General features: G+C 38.3%; 1 protein-coding gene across 2 annotated transcripts in view; it reads left to right on the forward strand.

Moving 5' to 3' along the window:
- LOC121316241 (kelch-like protein 32) overlaps window positions 1–21,878 on the forward strand; it is an 84,516-nt gene that overhangs the window by 16,773 nt on the left and 45,865 nt on the right. For both annotated transcript variants that reach the window (XM_041251179.1, XM_041251180.1), the window contains exons 2-4: window positions 12,108–12,196; window positions 13,295–13,475; window positions 19,637–19,744. In XM_041251179.1, the coding sequence (XP_041107113.1) occupies window positions 12,174–12,196; window positions 13,295–13,475; window positions 19,637–19,744 (312 nt within the window). In that variant the 5' untranslated portion in view covers window positions 12,108–12,173. The remainder of the gene's footprint in view (window positions 1–12,107; window positions 12,197–13,294; window positions 13,476–19,636; window positions 19,745–21,878) is intronic.

Consider the following 21,878-nt stretch of genomic DNA (forward strand, 5'->3'; position numbering starts at 1 on the left):
AAGATTACTTTCCAGCCAGACAGATGCAATATAGATGTGTTGTTTGTAAATGTCTTAGTTGTAATAAATGACTTGAAAGTTGCAGATTGAAAGATTATTCAAACAATATTTTATTTCTGGAATCTTTGTAACCTAGCTCAGTATTTTAATATAGTAGACAGTGCAGTCTGAGACAGGTGGTCCTATTAAAGCATTAAATTCTGACTGAAGGATTAATTCTTAGACCATCAGAGGCATAGCTATGTTTGTCAAGCTTTAACTTGTTCTGCATGCATGCATGCAAGCCCAGTTTTTTTAAGCCCAGTTTAGTAAACATTTTTTGTTTGGACAAACAAAAGGAGTTAATGTGGGAAAGTGTACATATTTCATATAATATATAATATATCTTATATATATATATATATATCTATATATAGTAAGATAGCAGGGAGAGGGTCAGATTCCTCCCTGCCTAAAAACATGTGTAAATGCAGATTGGTTTAATTTATTTATTTCTGTTAACTGTTTGATTATTAGTTATCCCCTGCACCTGGTGATTATTGTAAGTTAGAGCCACGTGCAGGGTATTTAAGGGAAACAGCCAGTCTTTGTTCAGCGGCCTTTGTGCTGTGGACAAAAAAGCCAGGTTGAGTGTGTGCTCAAGTGTAGGAAAGAAAAAAAATTACGAAAGTCACGTAGTGTAAAAAACCCTTTGAATTTGTGAAACACAAATTTTTGGTTGTTTATTTTTGTGTTACAGGTAAACATCTTAGCTGTCCCGTTTTTTAGTTAGGTTTGTGTGCTGTGTTTTAGTCAGTGCATGTCAGAGCTAGGTGACTGTCTTATTTTGTTTTTGTGTTTATTATAAATAGCGCGTCAGTGTTGTTCCTTTCAATCCTGTGTGTTGGGTCGTGACTTTGAAGGGAGAAGAACCTGTGCGAGCCTGTGTGGCGAGTCTCCAGTTCAATTTGAGGGAGTTTGTATAAAAAACTATTGACCATTGACTATTTTTACCATATATATATATATATAATATATATATATATATATATATATATATATATATATATATATATATATATATATAATTTGTCTAGGTGATTTTTTTTTTTTTTTTTTCAAGCTTGTATTAAATAAAGTAGTGCATCAGAAGCAGTGTACTGATTTGCTGGAGAAATTTCAATTTGTATTTTTTTGTTCCTGTCATAGTACTGAGATTGCTTTAGTAAGAGTTTGCAATGATCTTCATATGGATACAGACTGGAATGCTTTCTTGTTTTGTTAGATCTCTCTGCAGAAATTGATGCCATTGATCATGAGGTTCTGTTAAATCACCTGTAGTCTTGTGGGAAAGTTCTAGATTGGTTTGTTTCCTATGTATCTCTTCGTCGCCAATTTATCCCCCTGGGCAACTGTGCCTCTGAAATAGGTACTGTACAGTTTGGTGTCCCTCAGGGCTTGGTTGTGGGCCCTTTTGTTGTTCAGTGTATACGCGTAACCTCTTGTAGAAAATACAATCTTGGCTTAATTTGTACGCTGATGATACACAAATCTAAAACTGATGTTTTCTTAATTGGTTGTAAAATGGGTTTAGCGAAGCGTAGTCTAATCAGTATTATTTTTTGATTGCAATTCCATTTTACCTTCCACTAGCGCGAAGAACCAGGACCCCAAGCTTTCGTTTGATTTCCATATTAATGATGTTATCTTTTAATAGCTTTTTATCATTTGAGAAATGTTGCAAAATTAAAATCTGTACTGCTTGTGAGGGATTCAGAGACGTTGATAAATTCTGCATTTATAACTTTTTGTCTTGATTATTGCAATTCTTGTGTGTTTGGCATACCTGCCACTAAACTCAGACTTCAGCTTGTTCAAAACGCCAGACTGCTTTCTCTTTCTCGTTGTTCTCAACACATTACTCCAGTGTTTAGGTCCTTGCATTGGTTACCAGTGAGCTGTCAAATTGATTTTAAAGTTGATGTCATAACATAAGGCCCTTCAATGATTAGGACCGTCCTATCTCCAAGATCTACTAACTCTGTATGTTCCTAGTCGTTCTTTGAGATCAGAAAATACAGAACTTTTTACTTGTTCCAAAAAGTCATCGTAAAGCAAGATCTTTTTGCTATAGTGCTCCTAGGCATGTTGAAACAGTAGATTCCTTTAAATCTAAATTGATTTTTTATGTGCTTTTAAATAATGGGTTGTGATTGGAGTGTGCACATGAGCTGCTTTTGTTTTGTTTTAACTTTGTACATTTGTATTGTATTACAGTTCACATACTGATCTTTTATTATTTGTTTGTTGCTATGAAATCTTGTGAGATGTGTGGGCTAAATTCTCAGTTATTTACTCAAATTGCTGCATTAGCAAATTGTTTTCAGAAAGGAGAAACGCACCCAATAAAGTTAGAAATAAATGACTAAGACTTTTAATTCAGGGGCTTGAATGAAGTATTAAGTTGTCTCATTCATTTTAAATGTTTAATTGTTTTTTTTTTCCCATTTGGACGACTTGGAGTAAATAGCTTTGAGAATCTAGCCCAATACCACCTTGATGCTCTGTTTCATCATAAAATGCCTGCTTTCATAAAGGCTTTGGAAAGAAACAATCCAATTACTGGTTGTTGTAATACAGGGTCCTGCTTGAAAAACCAGCCCACGATCAACTGTACGATTAAACGAAGTTTAAACTTTTTTTAAAACTTTAACAAATTGGGAATCAGCAAATCCATCATAAGTAGCTCTTTACCACTTTTTATAATGAACTGCAACATGTATAACACTGCACAGTATGTGTACAGCATTTTATTGTACATGAGAAAGACTGAAGAAATATTGAACATGAAATTGTCCGACACTGTACACTAATCTAACACCAATGTTTGTCCTTGACAAGCGCTGAACGGAAAAATTCAAAATATTTAAACCATTATTAGCACGCCTACAACTAAGTTCTAAGTAGTCTGAGCTTGTTTATCTGCAAGCGCTAACGTGGGAGGGGGGGGGGGGGGGGCAGGTGCTTTTCACCTTTCAAAAAGCAGTTAAAGACTGAATTAAAACAGTGTTGAGAATCGGCCTGCATCACTGGTAAGTTACCTCAGTCTCCTTAAATATAACTTAGAATGGTTATGTCGTCGCCATAATTTTTATTTATTCCTGTATTTGACCACAGCTTGAAAAAAGAAGTGTTTTTTCTTTAAATGTAAATGTTTAGTCTGAGCCACAGCTTCAGTGCTCGATTATAGGACAAAATGTAGGGGTCATAAAATGTGAGTCCGAAGTGACTGTTGGCACAGCAAATCAATGTTTTCCTCAGACTTCACAAGCATATATGAACTCAAGGACACACAAGAAGGCTATTAATAGAAAATCAACATATTTGTAATGTTTAATATATTGATGCTTGTTCCAAGGAAATAAAAAGTAAACGCATAGATAATGTAAAATATTTAGTTTTATTAAATTGAAGAAAAACAGATGTACTTTAAACGTCGTGTTGTCTTGTTAGGTCTTTTCATTGCTAAAAAAACGTAGGTCTTTTGAGGTTGGCAACAGTGCAAAAAAACGGAAAATGCATCAATAAGTCAGCCACCCTCACAGTTTACAAATACTAATAATGAATGACGCTCAGAGAAGCAATTGCCACTGAAGATTGATAGTATAATGTTGCTTAGAAAGGTGCTGTGTCAGGGCAGAAGAAAAGTCTTGCACATAATCACCTGCATGTAAACAAATGTATTGTAAATACTGTGTCTTGGTTATTTAAACGGGTGATTTAATGTATTGTATGATTTTAAAATGTATTGCTTAAGTTTATTTAAACAGGGAATGTTGTTGTATAATTGAATGCATGTTGTGTTATATAAAAATACTATTTTTTTTCTTTGTTATTGGTTTGGGTGTGGTCTGGCAGAGGCGGTTTTAGCTGCAGCTCACCTATGCCAGACAGCTCGAGAGAATGCATGGTCGGCAGATTATTGACTGTCGGCCTTGCAAGCTAAAACTCATGTAAAATGTGACCATCTCCGAAATTGAATAATTTATTGTTAAATAAAAACCCAGCAGCTTTTGCTGGTAGGCTGAGTGTTTGGAAGGAGAGACGTGAGCGAGCGAGAATCTATAACAAAAGTAAGAAGAAAAGAAAACATTTGCTACTCGTGCTGGGAATCGCTGGCTCTGTACTTGTTGGTGTCAGTTTGTGTTTGTGATTTTGTTTTTGTTTAAACCTCTTTGTGCCCTGTGAGCAATGTTTTTGTGTACAGCCTTTTTATTTATTTTGAGTAGAAACGTGACACAAGCTCTTGTCACCGGTAGTACCTGTCTGTGTGTCTGGTCTGGGAACGCCCTCATCACTACTTGGCTATCTTGTCACACGTGGTCTAAAGAAGCATTATGATTCCTGTATTTTGGATGCATTGTATGTACTTTAAGCTTACCTTTTCATAATAAGTGAGCATTAATAGACTGTTAAATTCTTACAGGAACTACTATATTACTAATTACCATTAATTTATGAATTATCTTGCTTGTATTACTGATCTTTGTCTTGACAAATTAGTGGGTTTTAATGTACCCCCCCCCCCCCCCCCCCCCCCCTTTAGACTAAACAAAAGTGAGGGGGCTTTAAAAGAAGTAAGCCCTGCCCCCTCCCCTCTGGCCACCCCATAATTCAACCACTTCTTGTCCTCATGTAACACACAAATTATCTAATTTGAAGCAACAGATATCATAGTACTGCCTGTCCTCATCAGTAATTGACTGAACATATTCCAGTCTTCCTAAAGACACCTGATCTGCAAGCTAACCTTTTTTGGCAGTGTTCTGGACAGCCTGAATAATCACATTTTATAACTGCCAGCGCTAGCAAGCTCTCACATTCTATAATGGAGTGCTGGGTGCTGTGTCGCTGTACAATTTTACTGACTTTACTGAATCTGAAGGTTTTTATGTCAAATATCATTCCATTGCATCCCTTATGAGCTGTGTGTCTTGCACATACAGTACGCTTCCTTCAGGAGTCACACGAAGGAACATACTGTGTAGAAATTTAAAACATGTTAGCTATGGGAAAAGCAGCATTTTGTCACTGAGAAAGAGAGCTTGAAGAAGCTGGAGTCCCATGATGTCAAGTCAATCTGGATCTATTACAAAAAACAATACATTCATACACTTTAATGCATTGGCATTGAGATAGCTGTAGTCTCCCAGTGACATGAATAGGCAGGTCTACCATTATACCCTTGGAACACTTTATATTTAGAATTTAAATGTTGCATGGAACTTGCTTTGAGCAGGGCTGGAAATCCTGGACTGAACAGCCTTCCTCATCCCATTCAAATGATATGAAAATATGAACTTTTGACCCTGCCAGCCATGGCTGTCTATCCCAGTTCAAAGCAAGATCAAAGCCAGGAAAAGGAGAGGAAAAATGATGAGAACTCAGTATTGGAGAAACAGAACCCAGAACCATAATGATTGGAAACATTCTCATTAATAATGATCCTCCTAAGCTAGTATGCAGCAACTATAGGCCTTTAGAACATCAATTACTGGCTTTTGGTTGCTATTGGTCTCCTGTTTCATAAAAACCTCTCTTCTTTCTTGCTTTGTTAATCTCAAAAAGGGTTTGAAAAGATTAGCAAATGGGCTAATACTGCAAATTCAGTGCAGTATTAACCCCTTTGACTTGTGCAGGCCTTGGAGTGTGGCCCTGACAAGCCATTGTAATGCTGATCCCTGAAGTCATATTTCAGGCAAGTGCCCCCCCCCCCCCCCACTTGATTAATATGAAAAATGCACAACGGGTGGTTTGGTTTAATTAGTCCAGGTCACGGCCATTGGATATTTGAAGGTCATTTTGTAATCCGATCAATGCTGATCTGGGATGTGCATCAAACTGCAAGTCATCAGTTTAAAAGCAAGCCTGTTATAGGCGAAAGTGAACCATATTTCAGTTGGTAGCCATTTGTCGTCTGTAAACTGCAGTCTATAACTGCTCAGTGCACCACAAACCCTACAGCAGATTAAATAGATAAAAGGTAGACTGACCGTTCTTCCTTATAAATGTTTACCACAACATTTTCTTTTTTTTTTTTTTGTTTCCCAAGATTTTCCTATGGTTTCACTATCATTTACTGTATTTTTTTTAATATGCAGTACCATACCTCTCCAGGATTTGCTTTACCATGCTTTCACAATGCTTTATTACACTTTGCTGTGCTTTTACTATGGTCCACTTTAATAAGGGTTGCATTCATAAGGGTTGCACTTCTGGATCATTATACGGTGTTATTAGTATGGATAATAACATCATCCTGTACAGCATGTAAAAACTATGGGGTTTGTTATAGCAATCTACGGCAGCAGAACTAAATGCTGCTTCTCATATTCTCAGGGGTGATTCATACTCGCTTATTAATATTTACAATAGCCTCTGTGTTAATGAGGCCTTTTTTGGCCCACGGCTGACTTGAAACATGAAGAACAAAACATAACGGGACAAGCCGAGGCAGAATCATCTGTGTTATCTATGGAGGCCATCTTTCAAATCTCAGCTCAAAGCCAGACTGCCGAGCCAAGCTTAAAGCTTTTTTTTGTTTTGTTTTTTATGAAAGGCATATTGCTTAGAGCTTTCCAAAAATATAATTATTCAAGATAACCATGGGCTAAGATGAAGCCTTACTGATATTCATCCTTTGTCCAGTAAAGCCTGGATAAATGTTAAATCAGTAACTCCCTGTTTATTATCAATACCACAAACGCGGTAAGATACAGTAGGGTGAGAGGTACAGTGTGTAGATTGAAATATGGAGCAGAAAAGCAACCCATGACCCACATGAGCCATACACACAAACAAGAACCATAGCCCATTACAGCTACTGTCCTGTAAAGTGAGGGCTATCAATCTGTGTTTATTGCCTCTTTAAAAAAGAGGTGCAGCTGTACACCCCATCCCATGTGGTTTTGTTTGCTTACCATGTAGTGTTTTTAATTTGTTTTCTGCACTTTGGTAAACCTTTACAAGGTGTGCCCCTACCTCAGATTCTCTCTGAGTTGTTATGCTACTAATACCTACCTCTAAAAAAAATCATTCAAACCGTGAATGATTCAGACAATGTTGAAAAAGGAACTAATACGTGTATATATATATATATATATATATATATATATATATATATATATATATATATATATATATATATATATATATATATATAAATCTCCACAAAGAAGATTTATTTTAATCCTAAAGCAGGACAATAGTGAGCCCTGCGCTGATTGTGCCTGTTAGCACATTCATCTTCAGTGGCAGAGCTCTGTGGCCTGTCAGTGCTGTTATTAATTTGTTCTTGGATTTAGATACTTGCCTTTTTTCCACCTCTTAATCCTAACTGTTCTAGTTGCAATGTTCTGAGAGTTGCAAGCAGCATATTGAGGGTAAAGCTGTTTACAGTATGGAAATGTTCTGATAGGACCATGATACTAAACAATTGTTACATAGTTGTATATAGCCATCACCAAGATACAATCAAACTAGCTGAACCCTGACCCTCAGTACTCTTATGCATAGAGATAACAAAAGAATTCCACTAAATCTTACCCAATATATCTGTTTTTTTCATACCTGTCAATTGGTTGTCGTCTCTTTTGAAGGCTGCAGTTCCCATCCTAAAGGTATCGAGGTGGCATTGGAAATACGTGGGTTGCTTCTGGAAGTCTGAGTTCTTGTAGAGTGAAAAAACTGTTTACTATGATTAGTTTTTCTATTCTATTATTCTATTACTCCCAGAAGCTTCCAAGTGGCATTGCTGCTTTTCTTATGACATGCTTTCAAAGTCAGCTGCGTTCCTTTACCTAGCCTCTTGAAGAGGAATGCAGTGAACGGGAAGTAGAGTACCGAAGTAATGCTCAACCTATAAGCTGATTACAGCAGTTGAAACAGTAACTGTAGCAACAATAAATAATTAAATATTGTGGATATTTATTCAATGATCAAAGCTAAACTAACAAATAAACCTGGTATTCCAGTTAGCGTCAGGGTTTGGGCAAAATAATAATAATAATAATAATTTTTTATCTGGACTCAATTTACATTCTAAGTTCAACAGCAAGCATCACAATTCTATTAGCAACTTAGAAATCCTAGAGCAATACATTCCAATTATGCCTTTCTGTAATACCAAACATATTGAATAGGGAGAATTCTCTTTATATTGTCGTGAGAATGTGATGCAGCACAAAACATGGTACAACTTAAAAGGGTGGGTGAACTGCCTTCTCACGCTAAAAAGCAATGCAAATGGACTCACGAGACTTCAGCAGTGAAGACCCTGTTTGTGGCAAATTTTTGCTATAACTAAAGGCGGTACCATGCAGTTCTTTAACAACTGACAATAGCCCTAGTAAGCTTTAATTTTTTTTTTTTTATGTGACACAATTTATTCAGTGTTTCAGATTATTGCCATTTGTCTCAAAACAGTGCTTTATAGTTTAGATGTTTTAAAGCATGTTTATAAAAAAAAAAAAAAAAAAAACACTGACGCTACACACACTTAAAAAATGCAGCTCTTTCTAATAAATAAACAACAAAACCCTGTTTTTGTTTTCTTGGTCAGTTTTAATTTCCTACACATTTAACCTTTAAAACATGTTAGGGATTGTTTATTGTACACACCTAATCATATAATGTGTGTGTATTTATATATATATATATATTATATATATTATATATATCTGTATAATATATATTATATATATATATATATATAATAAAAGCCATCATAAGCAGCCCTGCATAACTAAAGGAATGCTTTTAATTATATATGGAAAAGACTGAAGAATTATTGAATAAGAAAATAAATTGGCTTGCACCTATGTTTAGTTCAACGTTTAGGCACATTTTACTAATTGGCTAATGTTTCAGGATTTAGACTCCAGAGTATTGACAACCCTAACTGTAATTGTGCCTGTACATATATCTCACATGGAAACCTATTATTTTTGATAAAATTGACACCTGTGGAATAAAATGAATGGCCAATATTCTAAAAGTTTTGCTATCCTGACTTTTTTTTCTGAAAAAGAACCAACTTGCAATCATACAAGCCCCTAAATTCAAAGTCTGATTTATTATTTTTTTCTTGTTTGGTCACTTTATGAAGTAATTATTGATGTGATACAGCCATCTGAAATGTCTGTGTTAGTTTGTATCAGATGGAAATTATGTCACATAAAAGTTACCTATACTGATTTAATTATTTTATTAAACTACACACGGCATTATACAAAAGTGTTGTATCTGCGGTAAGATCCCTTATAAAGTAAAGTGTAATACAGCATAGTGAATGCATCATAAAGCATAAGTAAGCATTATAATGCTCAGAGAGGTATGGTAACGCACATTTTAAAACATGGTAATCAATGGTAAATGCATGGTATAACCATGGAACAGCAGGGAAAATTACAATGCAAAAATGCTGTGGTAATGTTTTATAAAGAAAACAAGCTGATTTTCACCCACTCAAGGTCAGCACTGTGACCTCTTCTGAGGTAGATACCAGCTTTAATCATACAGCATCTTACACAATATTCTGTTTGTGAGACAAACATGGAGCCTATGCCAAGAATAGACATTTCAATTGATCTCAATTTATATATATATATATATATATATATATATATATATATATATATATATATATATATATATATATATATATATATATATATATATGTGTAGCAGGGAGAGATCTGTGCTGACTCTGCTGGCGTGTTCATGGGCTGCAGGAAGAGGGCGGCAGTCGCCCAACAACCGCCTGTGAGTCATGGCAGTGACATGGGGAGGTGGGAAAGTGGGTGTGTGGACTTTCCCCCTCTCTGAATGGCTGAGAGGCGAGTGTTGGGTGATTGTTGGTCCTATAAAATAACGCTCTGCTGTCTCCTTAGGTCTGCCCTTATAGACTCGCTGAGAGTGCGGAAACGCTGGTCGCGGACCGAGAACCAGCCGGGAGAGAAAAAGACACGGAAGTGTCACAGTGAGACAGTGAGAGCGGGGAACCCTTGGGCAGACCCCTTAAAAATTTAACAGCACAGGCTAGGTGGCCGGCAGCGTGGGACGGAGATCCGGGTCGCACGGGCAGTGGCGACCGGGATATTGCTGCAGAGTGCAGCACCTTTTATTTGTAGTTTTGTTATTGTGTTATTTTGTCCTTTGTTATTTTTGCCTTCTGTTTTCTTGTTATTTCTTTGAGCACCTGCAAGACACCGGTATTGTGTACCATCGCTTGGTATGCCCATGGTTCTGTTTACCATCGTTGGTAAATCAGACCACGGACCCACAGTGCCATCTGCGGGATAAACTGAAAAACAGCACCCCGAAAATAAAACTGGGCACCTGTGCGGTGTTGCCAAATCCACCTGTCTGTCTCCTGTGTCAATGAATTACCCACCACCCTTCCACACGTGGTGTCAGAAGTGGAATTCACTGGCACTGCCCCAAGCAGTGCAGCTACAGAAGGAGCAGACTAGCGATGGATGCTACTCAGTTTGCCGCAATGATGGACCTCCTGTGACAGACGCTCACCGCGGCAGTGCAGGGGGCGGCCAGACCCGCAGCTCCAGACCACTCCCTACAGAGACCCACCAAGATGACGGCCGAGGATCGACCTGACGCCTACTTGGAGGTGTTCGAGGCCATGGCAATCTCGGCCGGGTGGCCCCATGCCCAGTGGGCTAGCTGTTTGTTACCCCAACTCATCGGGGAGGCTCAAGCAGCTGCAAGGACGCTGTCCCCGGAGCACATGCTGGATTACCCCCTGCTAAAGGCAGCCATCCTGAATCGTGTGGGGGCCACCCCGGAGGGCTACCGTAAGAGATTCCGGGAGGAGCCGTTTGTGGCGGGGGAGCACCCCCGAGCTATTGCCCACCAGCTAAAGGATTATGCCGTGGGCTAGCTGAACCCGGATGCGGTCACCAAAGCTAGGTTGGTGGAGCTGATCGTGGTGGAGCGGTTTCTGGAGTGTCTGGCCCCGGGTCCGTGGCTATGGGTCCAGCGACAGGCACCAGATACTCTGGATCGGGTGGTTGAACTAGCCGAGCAGTACCAGGCAGCGGAGCCAATGCCTGTAAAACTGCCGGGGAGGAGTGCGGCTCCCGGAACATCCCCTCAACCGGCCCCGGAGAGGGCGAAGGGACTGGGGGGAAGGGGTAGTCTAGGATTTGGTCGGGGGGTGTCGGTGGGAGCTCCCGGCCCGGGAACTGGGGTAGGGTGGGAATACCCACGGGCTGCTGCAGTGTCGGACCGGGGTCTCGCGCGGATGCCTTATCGGCGAGCCCCTTTTATGGCTCCAGTGTTTCCCCCTCTTTCCAAAACTTCAGGGAGAGAAACCAGCCCACCAAGATGTTGGCCGTGCAAGGAGGCGGGCCACCTCGCCCGGGACTGTCCCGTGGAGTGTGACCCTTGGGCAGACCCCTTAAAAATATAACAGCGCAGGCTAGGTAGCCGGCAGCTTAGGATGGAGATCCGGGTCGCACGGGCAGCGGCAACCGGGATATTGCTGCAGAGTGCAGCACCTTTTATTTGTAGTTTTGTTATTGTGTTATTTTGTCCTTTGTTATTTTTGCCTTCTGTTTTCGTTGTTATTTCTTTGAGCACCTGCAAGGCGCCGGTATTGTGTACCATCGCTTGGTATGCCCGTGGTTCTGTTTACCATCGTTGGTAAATCAGACCACGGACGCACAGCGCCATCTGCGGGATAAACTGAAAAACAGCACCCTGAAAATAAAACTGGGCACCTGTGCGGTGTGCCAAATCCACCTGTCTGTCTCCTGTGTCAGTGAATTACCCACCACCCTTCCACAATATATATATATATATATATATATATATATATATATATATATATATATATATATATATATATATATATATATATATATAATAAAAATTACTAAACCTTGAGAATGAATCTCCCCTTCTCTCTGTTACACTGAATTGCATTAAATCATAAACTCACACAGTTACATTTTGATTTAAGAAAGCCTCTAGATTGGAAAAATAAAACATCATACACTAAAGCAATAGAAACAATAATATGTCGTTCACTCCCCGCTTCTCCTGTTCAGCTGGACTCCCAGCAGCTCCCCAGTCGAGGTTTCTGTGTCCCCCTCCTGCTGCACCAGGACAGGAGCATGCCATCTGAGACTTGCCTCAGGTACAGTATGACAGACCTATTGTGAGTGATGTATGATGTAATCTTCATTGAGCTTGCGCTTTCTAACTGAGCCATAATTCAGACAGGCAGCATGATAGGGGGCAGGAAGTTATTTTGTTGTTGTTGTTGCTGTAAATAGATCTTCTTACTGCGACCCAAATGGTTATGACCTGGTGGAGCTGTGGTTCTTATTATGAGATTTAGCAGAGAACAGTAAGTTATTTAGGCATTTTTATTTTTCATTTGTAAGCATGTATTTAATGGCTTGGCAGCAACTTGCAGGCTAAACACGGTTTGCTACTGTATGCAGTTACATTCATATGGTTACTATGACATTTGCAAATGCTTCTACAGAATGTATTTTTGAGAGAAGGAGCAGTTTTACAGAAGGAATCTTGGTTCTATGGGCAGTATGTAGGTTGTGAGCTAGAATGATGCTTGTTATACAGCCTACACATCAGTACTCTAGCTAATGTTACGTTTATCATACAATGAAACATAAATATGCATGCAGGTATAACAACAAAATCAAAACTGTATTGCAATTTAGACCCGATACTGCAATAAAAAAAAAAAACACAAATGATAGACTCTTAACAACCACTAGCTTAGAGAACAGCACGAACATTGTATCTCTGACAAAACTGCTGCTAAAACACGAGCAGTGCTAATAATCTGGAAGCATATAGTCCTGTCTGTACAGCATACCGCTTTTCAGCGGCTGTTCAAACACAGCCTTCCCTTACCGTTTGTCTTTAAAGCAGGCTATTTAAGGATCTGCCCAGCAGTTTGCCGCTGTGCTGTAATGTATTCCTTCAGCTTGCTTGAGTTCACCGCCAGGCACACAGCACATGTCACTACTGCTGCTGCCCTCGTTCCTCTTTTTTTCGGCCTTATTCAAAAGGATTAACCCAGCTTCATGCGGCGAAGAGATTTACTATCCAGGCTTTGTTCCTAATCCATCATGGGGCCTTTTTTCTACCAGGCGGTGGTTGATGATCGTTTGAATGCACACATCACGGAAAGCATGGAGGTTGTAGTTTTTTTGCCTTTGCCTGGCCCTTACCTGCAGCTAATGACTGTTTCTGTTCCATCCAGCATTCAAGAAATGCTCACAGGTGAAAGACTTTGCCAGTCTAAGTCTCACAAGGATGCTGTCCTCGCAGCCCTGAACCAACAGAGACATGATGGGATACTCTGTGATGTCACCCTGGTTGCCGAGGAGCAGAAATTCCATGCCCACAAGGCAGTCCTGGCAGCGTGCAGTGACTATTTCAGGGTAAGTTCCTCCGAATTTCTCCTCATGAAAAGCCATCAAAGCTATTTTTATTTCCTTGAGTTTGATGTTAATTAAATTGTTCTTGGCTTATAGTTGTACGAACATCTCTTATTAGTAATCCTACAAGTTTCACAGGCCCAATTGTTCAAACTACCAGCTCCTACTCATTTTAATAATATGTCCAAACAAAGGAATTCTGAAACCCAGTACCAGGTGCAGCGCTAGTGCACGGTTTTCAACCAACTCATTCTTACAACTCCCCGTGAGGCCTGTAGCAGGCGCTGTTTTTCTTATAATACACAAGCAGGGGCAGTTCATTTTGTACATTACCACTAGGAGTGAAAGTATAAACGACCACCAATGACCAAGCATTGAAGATCTATATACAGGGTGTTATAAACTAAAGCTTACCAACAGTCTTTGGTTTATATACTGCATGTATTTTTTTTTTACTGTATCACATGATGTATGTGCATTACCACAGCAAACAGTCTCATGTTTATTCAGCCAGTACAGGAACAAATTATCAGCAGCTAACTCAACTCGAAATAACTACCGGCAGATCATTTGTATCACTGTGCATACGGTATGTGTACCTGTCAGATCTGTATAGTGCACATTGAGAAGACAGCACTGTGACATTGAGAATACAGTATTATTGCATTGAGAATACAGTACTGTGACATTAAGAATACAGTACTGTGACATTGAGAATAGTGTGACCTTGAGAATACAGTATTGTGACCTTGAGAATACATTATTGTGACCTTGAGAATACAGTATTATTACATTGCGAATACAGTATTAAGACCTTGAGAATACAGTATTGTGACCTTGAGAATACATTATTGTGACCTTGAGAATACAGTATTATTACATTGCGAATACAGTACTGCGACATTGAGAATACAGTGTTGTGACATTGAGAATAGTGTTACATTTAGAATACAGGATTGTGACATTGAGAATAGTGTTGTTACATTAAGAAAATAGTATTGTGACGTTGAGAAGAAGACAGCAGTAGGAGACTGAGAACTTAATTAAATGCCCATATTGATACTTTTTACTATACGGTAATAAACGTTTTCTTTTTTACATGCAATATTATGTGAGAAGCACTTTAAAAGGTCTAGTTCACAGAATGAAAAAAAAACTTAATATTAATTAATATCATATAATAAACATTTCAGAGTTTGGAGAATAATTTGGCTTAGCCCCTCCCTTATAAAAGTTTACCACTGTATTTTTACACAATACTTTTGGAGTGTTATCATGCTTTTCCCATGGTTATACTGCATTTACCATAGTTTACTCTGGTTTACCATATTTATTAATATTCTTTACTATACCTCGCTGTTCTTTACAATGATCACCTATGCTTTACCATGCTTTCACTATGCTTCATTTCACTTTGCTATGTTTTTAGTGTGGTAAACTCTTAGAAGGGCCAGGCAACTATGAAGGGATTGCCACTCTTACTCTTTGATTCTTGGTAATTGATAGGCAGTCTGTGGACACCATGTGCAAGAAGGCAACACCTCTGGCGTATGATCAAGATGTGTAAGAAACAGACTGTTAATTGACTTTCAAAAATGTCAATTCCTGTGGTGCCTGTCTCAGTGGCAGCATAGTGAGGTATCCACCAAGATGAATTATTAATTCATCTTGTAACTAACCTTTCTAGGCAGGGTTTGTCTGATTCATCACAGCATGACGACTACATGTGCTGATGTGCAGTATGCAAATCCAATAGCTGCATAAAGAACTGGGAAATCCACAAAAAAATCTGATTTAGACTTGTTTTGAAAACTATTGTTACAACATTTTATGAAGTCTATTCAGATCTAAACAGTGGCTGGTCTGAAAACCAGTGTTATTTAAATCATTAAAAGAAGGGCTAGTCGTGAAAGCTGACTTCTGTAACAGTGTATATTTACAGAAGTGTATTGTAGTCTTTGAAAGACTCTTGCGCGGCACCGAGCATAACCCCTGCCTCATGAGATCGAAAGATGGAAGCATGTCCTCTGTACAATATCAGCGACCACTGGAGTGCACAAGGGGAATGACGTGCTTCTTGTCAGGCTTGAAAGGAAGGGCAATGTAAATCCATGGGTGTAGGTCATTCCTCTCTGATTCATTTTTAAAAAGAACAGAGTACACAGTAGGCTTTCATTTAACATACATGATTACAATTTGGCGAAGGTAAGGGTTGTGCCTAATTGTTTTTAATATGAACCATTTACTGAGTTTTAAAGGGTAAGTAAGGACCTTTTTCTTTTATTGTATTACATGTTCCCATGTGTTGCCACAACTGTTTACGCAAGGTGAGTGTAAGTCCATCTCACTTACATATGTGAGCAGGAGGATTATGGGAAATGTAGTTATGAGCTGTCAATGCAGGTACTTGGGAAGCCATCTTGAGGCAGGGAATGCAGTTTAAAAGTTAGTGGTGAAAATGTAAAAACACATAAAACAATACACACACCTTAATGGAAACGGTTGTAGCAACACATGGGAACATGTAACACTATACAATAAAAAGGTCCTTGTATACCCTTTAAAAGCAGTCGTGCATTCCGTTCGCTGTGTACATCTCACATGTGCAGCTTTGAAAGAAGCACTTAGAAAACAAAATAATAAAGGTATGTTTTTTAGGTTTTTTTTACGTCTGTTTTAATTTAACTGTAAAACAGAAGCGACAGTAGTGTTAAAATAAAAATGACAGACAGAACATATAGTGCTGCTATGTTTGCATGGCACTGCAAAAAGTAAACGTTTTTGCTAATAAGAACTATAGGAGTATTTAATTCACTTTTTGATTCCACATTAATGTTAGAAAATTGAGAAACAAACAACCTGAGACTGTTAACAGAGTCATTGAATTCGATCTTACTTAGCTGGTTGGCTAGTTTTTCAAAATATTAACAGTTTTTCTCGTTCATTTAAGACTAAACATAGCCCATATTTTTATGACAGGAAACATTTTTCAAAGTGAAAATAAAAGCAGGTCGTGTATATCTCATCAGTGTTTTAATTCATATTTTGCATTACAACTTGAACTATGCAATTGTTGCAACAAACATTTGTTGTAAAATGTAACAGAGCACTGCTCTGCTTTACACATTCCAGTTTGATTTGCTGATTTGCATAATTCAGTTGCTTGTCAAACACGTTAAACTCTGTTGCACTTAACAAAAATAAACAAAGTTGAATCATATCAATTGCAGATATTGTATTAATCTTTTTTTAATGGTCAGAAAGGGACCTTTATTTTAACAGGACCGAGTGATTGAAACAGATTAATCATTTCCTCATTAAAAATGCATATTAAACCGTACTAAGTGCATTATAATTTGGTTAAAAGCAGTCAGTACATTGAAATTGAGTTTGTTTAGTAGTACTTCAAGAGCCTGGTTCTTTTGGCACATGTGTGCATTGCTAATCCATGTCAATGGCATGAGAATGGTTCTGTCATGACAGTTAACTAACCTCTCATTCCAAAATGTAATATTAAGATTGAATTAAAATACAGATTAATCAAATGGTCAAACCAGTGCACATACATATGGACGGTCCTCATAAACAATGATTATTCTAAATATTTGTAAAATTTGTATAAAAATTCCCAGTGTGGCTCCCCTGGTAAATTACATCACCGTATAGAGAACGGGCTGAGTTGTGCATCTGTGAGCTTGTTATAATCAAATTACTGCACTTGACTGGGGAGCATTGGCCTTGGCTGAATACATCTATCTCTGAACTTTAAACAGTATCAGGCAAACTTATTGGACCTATAATGCACATGTATAGCTGACAAAGTCAACAGCAGTAAAATGTCATTCAACTGATGTAGGCCTGCAGTTCGAGGTGTAATAGGTGTGATGCATCACAGGGCAAGATTACACTAATGTATGAGAATATATACTAAGAAGATGTTTAGCAGGTTTATTTCTTTCTTTTACTCCTCTCTTGTAGCCTCTATTGTAATTGAACACTTCTTAATATTAGCTCTAATTTTGAATTTACGGTCGTGGCAGATATGAATGTAAAATTATATATAATTATATAATATATGTTTGGATTTCATGCTGCTTGCTTTTATTGTTCATGTGGGGACAACATTTTCTAATCTAAGTATTCTCAGAAGCAAATGGCTATGATTTAAAATCCAATCTGGATTTTCCTTGATCTGTCTCTAAAGAACGGCTTAACTCTCTCTAGCAGTGATAATACAAGCAGTGACAAAGACACTAGTGGATCTAAAATATGCAAGTTTTCGGCATAGCATAGTAAGTGAGTAAGTCATGGATAACTTGTGGTCATGACAGTAATTTATATTGCTCCAGTAGGGTCTTCTGTAGAACGGTGATGAGAAACAGTCTCTGACGATTTTGCCTCCTGCCACTATGCTAGATGTTAGACAGAAGTATAGTACTTGAGATTCGCTCACCATTTATTTCCTGTGTTAGAAGTATTATGACCCCATGCTGACACCACAAAGTTTGCAACTCAGATGGAATCCTATAACCTGCAATGTGTGCTTCATCTGGGTCAGTAATTGCATTGTAATTATGCCACAGCTATTGTTATAGTGCCTTTTAAAAACAACGACTGCTAATAACAGCTAGGGTTTTTATTTCATTGTTAGCACTGAATAATTGCAGTCTTTGATTCAAAATGTAATCCCAGGGTGAGTTTAGAATAAAGGGATCATCCTTATAAATATGTAATATCTACAAAAAGAACCAAGATCCATGGTGCCTGATAATAATAAGTGTAAAAACAGTATTGTGCACTTTTCATGTTGCCCATGCTGGCAGCACCACAGGGCACTCTGGCAGTGGTGATGCTGCCAGCTACGGTGCATGGTACTCTGGCAGGGGCGATGCATGGCACTCCAGCACTGGCAGCAGTGCAGGCACTGGCCCTTATGGACGTGCAACTGGCTTTCTCCGTGCTCCCCTCAGCAGCAGGTGTAGCGGCTGCTGAGGGCCTGGCGGTTGCCCTGCTGACTCTGGAGATGACAGCAGCTCCTCCCCCTTTTTACACAGGAGACAGCAGAAGCTCCTCCCCTTCTGGCTCTGGAGACGGCAGCAGTGCCTCCCTTTTGCAATGGTGACTGCAGAGGCTTCACCTCCTTCGAGTTTTGGAGATGACAGCGGCTCCTCCCTTTTTTGATTAGTTTTAAAAATTCCCAGTATGTTAAAGTTGAATTCTAAAGGCATACAAAACACAGACTTAAACACCCTTACCCTAAGCGAGGGATAGAGAAAGCATAATATAAAAATGTGAAACGTCAGCTTCAGTATGTACTATAATATCTCACTCTTGCTTGCTGTGCATCCGGTATTGCATAATTAAACATCCCTGTGAAAGGAGCTTATACGTAATTGTCACTTTGGCCTGCTCAGGGCTTCAATTGGACAGTGCTCAAGGAAATTGCTTTGAGGTCCTTGTGGATGAAAGGCATTATAATGGTTCTGAGTGCAAGTCTGCCAGCCAAGTTGTACAAGTGGCGCAGCTGGTTGTTTGTGTAAAGGGTTTGGCATGCGAATATGTGCCTTTCCAAAAGCAGAATTTCATTTGACAATTGACTGACACTTGAAAGCTTGTTAGAACTACACCCCCGAAGAAATGCCTTGTGATCAAATCGCTAAACTGCACAAAAGGTGTCATAATACATTTCCAGCTGTGTTTTTTTTTTTTTGTATTTGGCAGTAGCACAACTTAAGCTTGGTATTCATATATTGTTGCCTTAAATAACGAACTGTACTAAATGATTCAGGTAAACCTATCACCCCTATTATGTTTCTTGTAGATACATTTAGCTCTTTGAATAAATCCTCCCCCCCCCCCCCCCCAAAAAAAAAAAAAAAGCTTCATCTTGCACTCTTGTCCAAGGTCCAGTGCTGTGGAGATAAACATAGCAGCACAATTAAACCAAGTCTCTGTGGAATTAAAGGGTATATATTCCATTTCCTTCTTGATCCAGACCCCCAGCAGCTAAAAAGTAGCTTCATTGTACTGATAATCATGTTCAAGTTACAGCGACCAACTTTATTTGTTACATGTTGTAAAAAAAAAAAAAAAAAAAAAAAAGTAAAGTTATTGTGACACTAATTGTTGTTTCAATGTTTTTTTGTTTGTTTTGGGGTTTCTAGGCTATGTTTAGTCTGTGCATGGTGGAAAGTGGAGCTGATGAAGTGAATTTACACGGTGTCACTAGTGTGGGGCTGAAGCAGGCTCTAGACTTTGCATACACTGGGCAGGTAAGTGCTGATCAACAAAAGCAACTGTGTTTCACAGTGCAATGGGTAATATTAGTGCATTTTTTTTTTTGGTGCTGTTTTTTCTCCCAGACCACATGCTGTTGCTGATTGTTACATTGACTGCTGCAAACAGTACAGCTACAATTTTAAATCAACATCTCAAAGCAGGCTACCTAAAAAATGCTTATTAGCTGGTTTCCATTACAATACAGACTACAGGGGGGGATTGGGGGGGTAAGGGTAGCTGTTTTATTTCCACCCCTGTTTGTATAAATCCAATTTTATATATTGAGGCTTTTGGCGATGTATATGGGATGCATTACAAGTGCAGCATGTGCTGCGTTTCAAGTAAATTATGGGGTGCCAAGATAACGTAACCTGCCCTGAAAAATATATTTTGATAAAGGTTGTTTAGCCTGGCTGACAGAAATGTACATAATCTATAGCTGTAGCGCTTGGTGACAATAAACATATGTAATTTTGATGATGTGATGTGACTCTTTTTTGACCTCTAGTGGTAGACTTTTGTACTGCAACAAGAGTATAGCTTTTTCAGTTAACAGGACTGGGTCACAACCAAAAAAAAAAAAAAAAATGCGACATAAGTGCAAATCTGTTCTATGTCTAATACTATCCACAAATCTGAAATATGAAATAATAACATAAGGACTTACAATTCTGAATACAGGATTCAGTGCACAATGCGCCTTTACATGTTGGCTTTAGTGCATCGCTAATGTTTCCCCACAACACTTCACCACAAGCGTCCTTGGGGAGTATTTTCAGAATGTTTCCTGGAATAGTTATTAAGCATGGCAAATAAGGATCTAAGCAGAAACAGCATTAGAGAATCATTCAGAAAACACATGATAGGGTATTTAAGAGTTAAGAATAAATATTAAAAAATGCATAAAAAATCAACCCTTTTAATGTTTATTTTAATATGTATTTGTTAATAGAATAAAGAATGTCAAATAAAGCAGATTTTGAATTCACGCTGGTTATGAGTTGTTAAGTCCTGAGAGAGAGGATCCTGGATGATAGGCATACCGATGAACAATTACAGTATTTGACATTATTTAGGGAGGGTATTTTACTGTGTCTGCATCTTCAACGCAGGATAGTCTGTAGAATACAGGATTATATAGTATTTTGTTTAAGTGCAGTGTATGAGGAGGTAAATTTTTTTTTTTTCTAATAAACAATGAGGCCTGTCATTTTATTTTAGAATTTGGAATGTTTATCTCCAAGTTCACTGCACCAAAAAACAAATCGATGGTATTAAACACCATGACTTTACAGAAAAATACCTGAAATGTGTTCTCTTTACTTTTGCTTCGTTTACATGTGTAGTCTAATGAAGCCCCTGTTGGGTAACACAGGGATGTGCCATTGCTGATTTATTATTATTTTTTTTTTAATTTTTATGTCAGATAGGAATTATGAATCCTGACACAATCCCAGATCTTGGGCTGGTAAATTTTAGTTTTGCATAAAAGCTGTCCAAGAGATGGCTACAATGACCTTTTTTTTAACTTAAATTGCCCCATACTACTCTTGTTTGGGTGCTCTTTCGTAAGGTTTTAAAAATTTAAAAAACCCAGACAGAGGCTGAGTGTGTAATGGCGACCTCGCAGTAATTAACCATAATACTATTTCAGCTAATAAACTCTGAATCAACATCAATCTGTTATTGTGACTGTAAACCAGAATGTAATTTGCTCAAGCTGAAAGATGTTTGATTCTTTCCTTGTTTGTCTTTGGTTCATTTCACAGGCATTCTAAGATAATATAAGTGACAAAGTGAACAGATTCAAACAAACACAATTCCCACTAATTGTAATACTCTAGTTAGTGTTCCCTCTAGTGGACAACACAAGAATAACACTCATCACAAATAGTTGTAGCTTATTGCAGTGTTATTTTCATTTCTGAATAAGAAGTTAGATGTTGTATTTAAACTTAGATTCAATACAGTTTAATTCTAGGGGTAGGAGTTATTTGAAATGTGGCATAGGCTGCCACTCCCTCTGTATTTTGTATCAAACTTGTATTTTCACAAATGTAAAATTTGAACCCCTATTTTACATTACACTTCATAATACGAGTACAGCAGTTATTGCACATGTAGAAA

This window comes from Polyodon spathula, chromosome 5, assembly GCF_017654505.1.
Source record: "Polyodon spathula isolate WHYD16114869_AA chromosome 5, ASM1765450v1, whole genome shotgun sequence".
In the NCBI taxonomy this organism is placed as follows: domain Eukaryota; kingdom Metazoa; phylum Chordata; class Actinopteri; order Acipenseriformes; family Polyodontidae; genus Polyodon; species Polyodon spathula.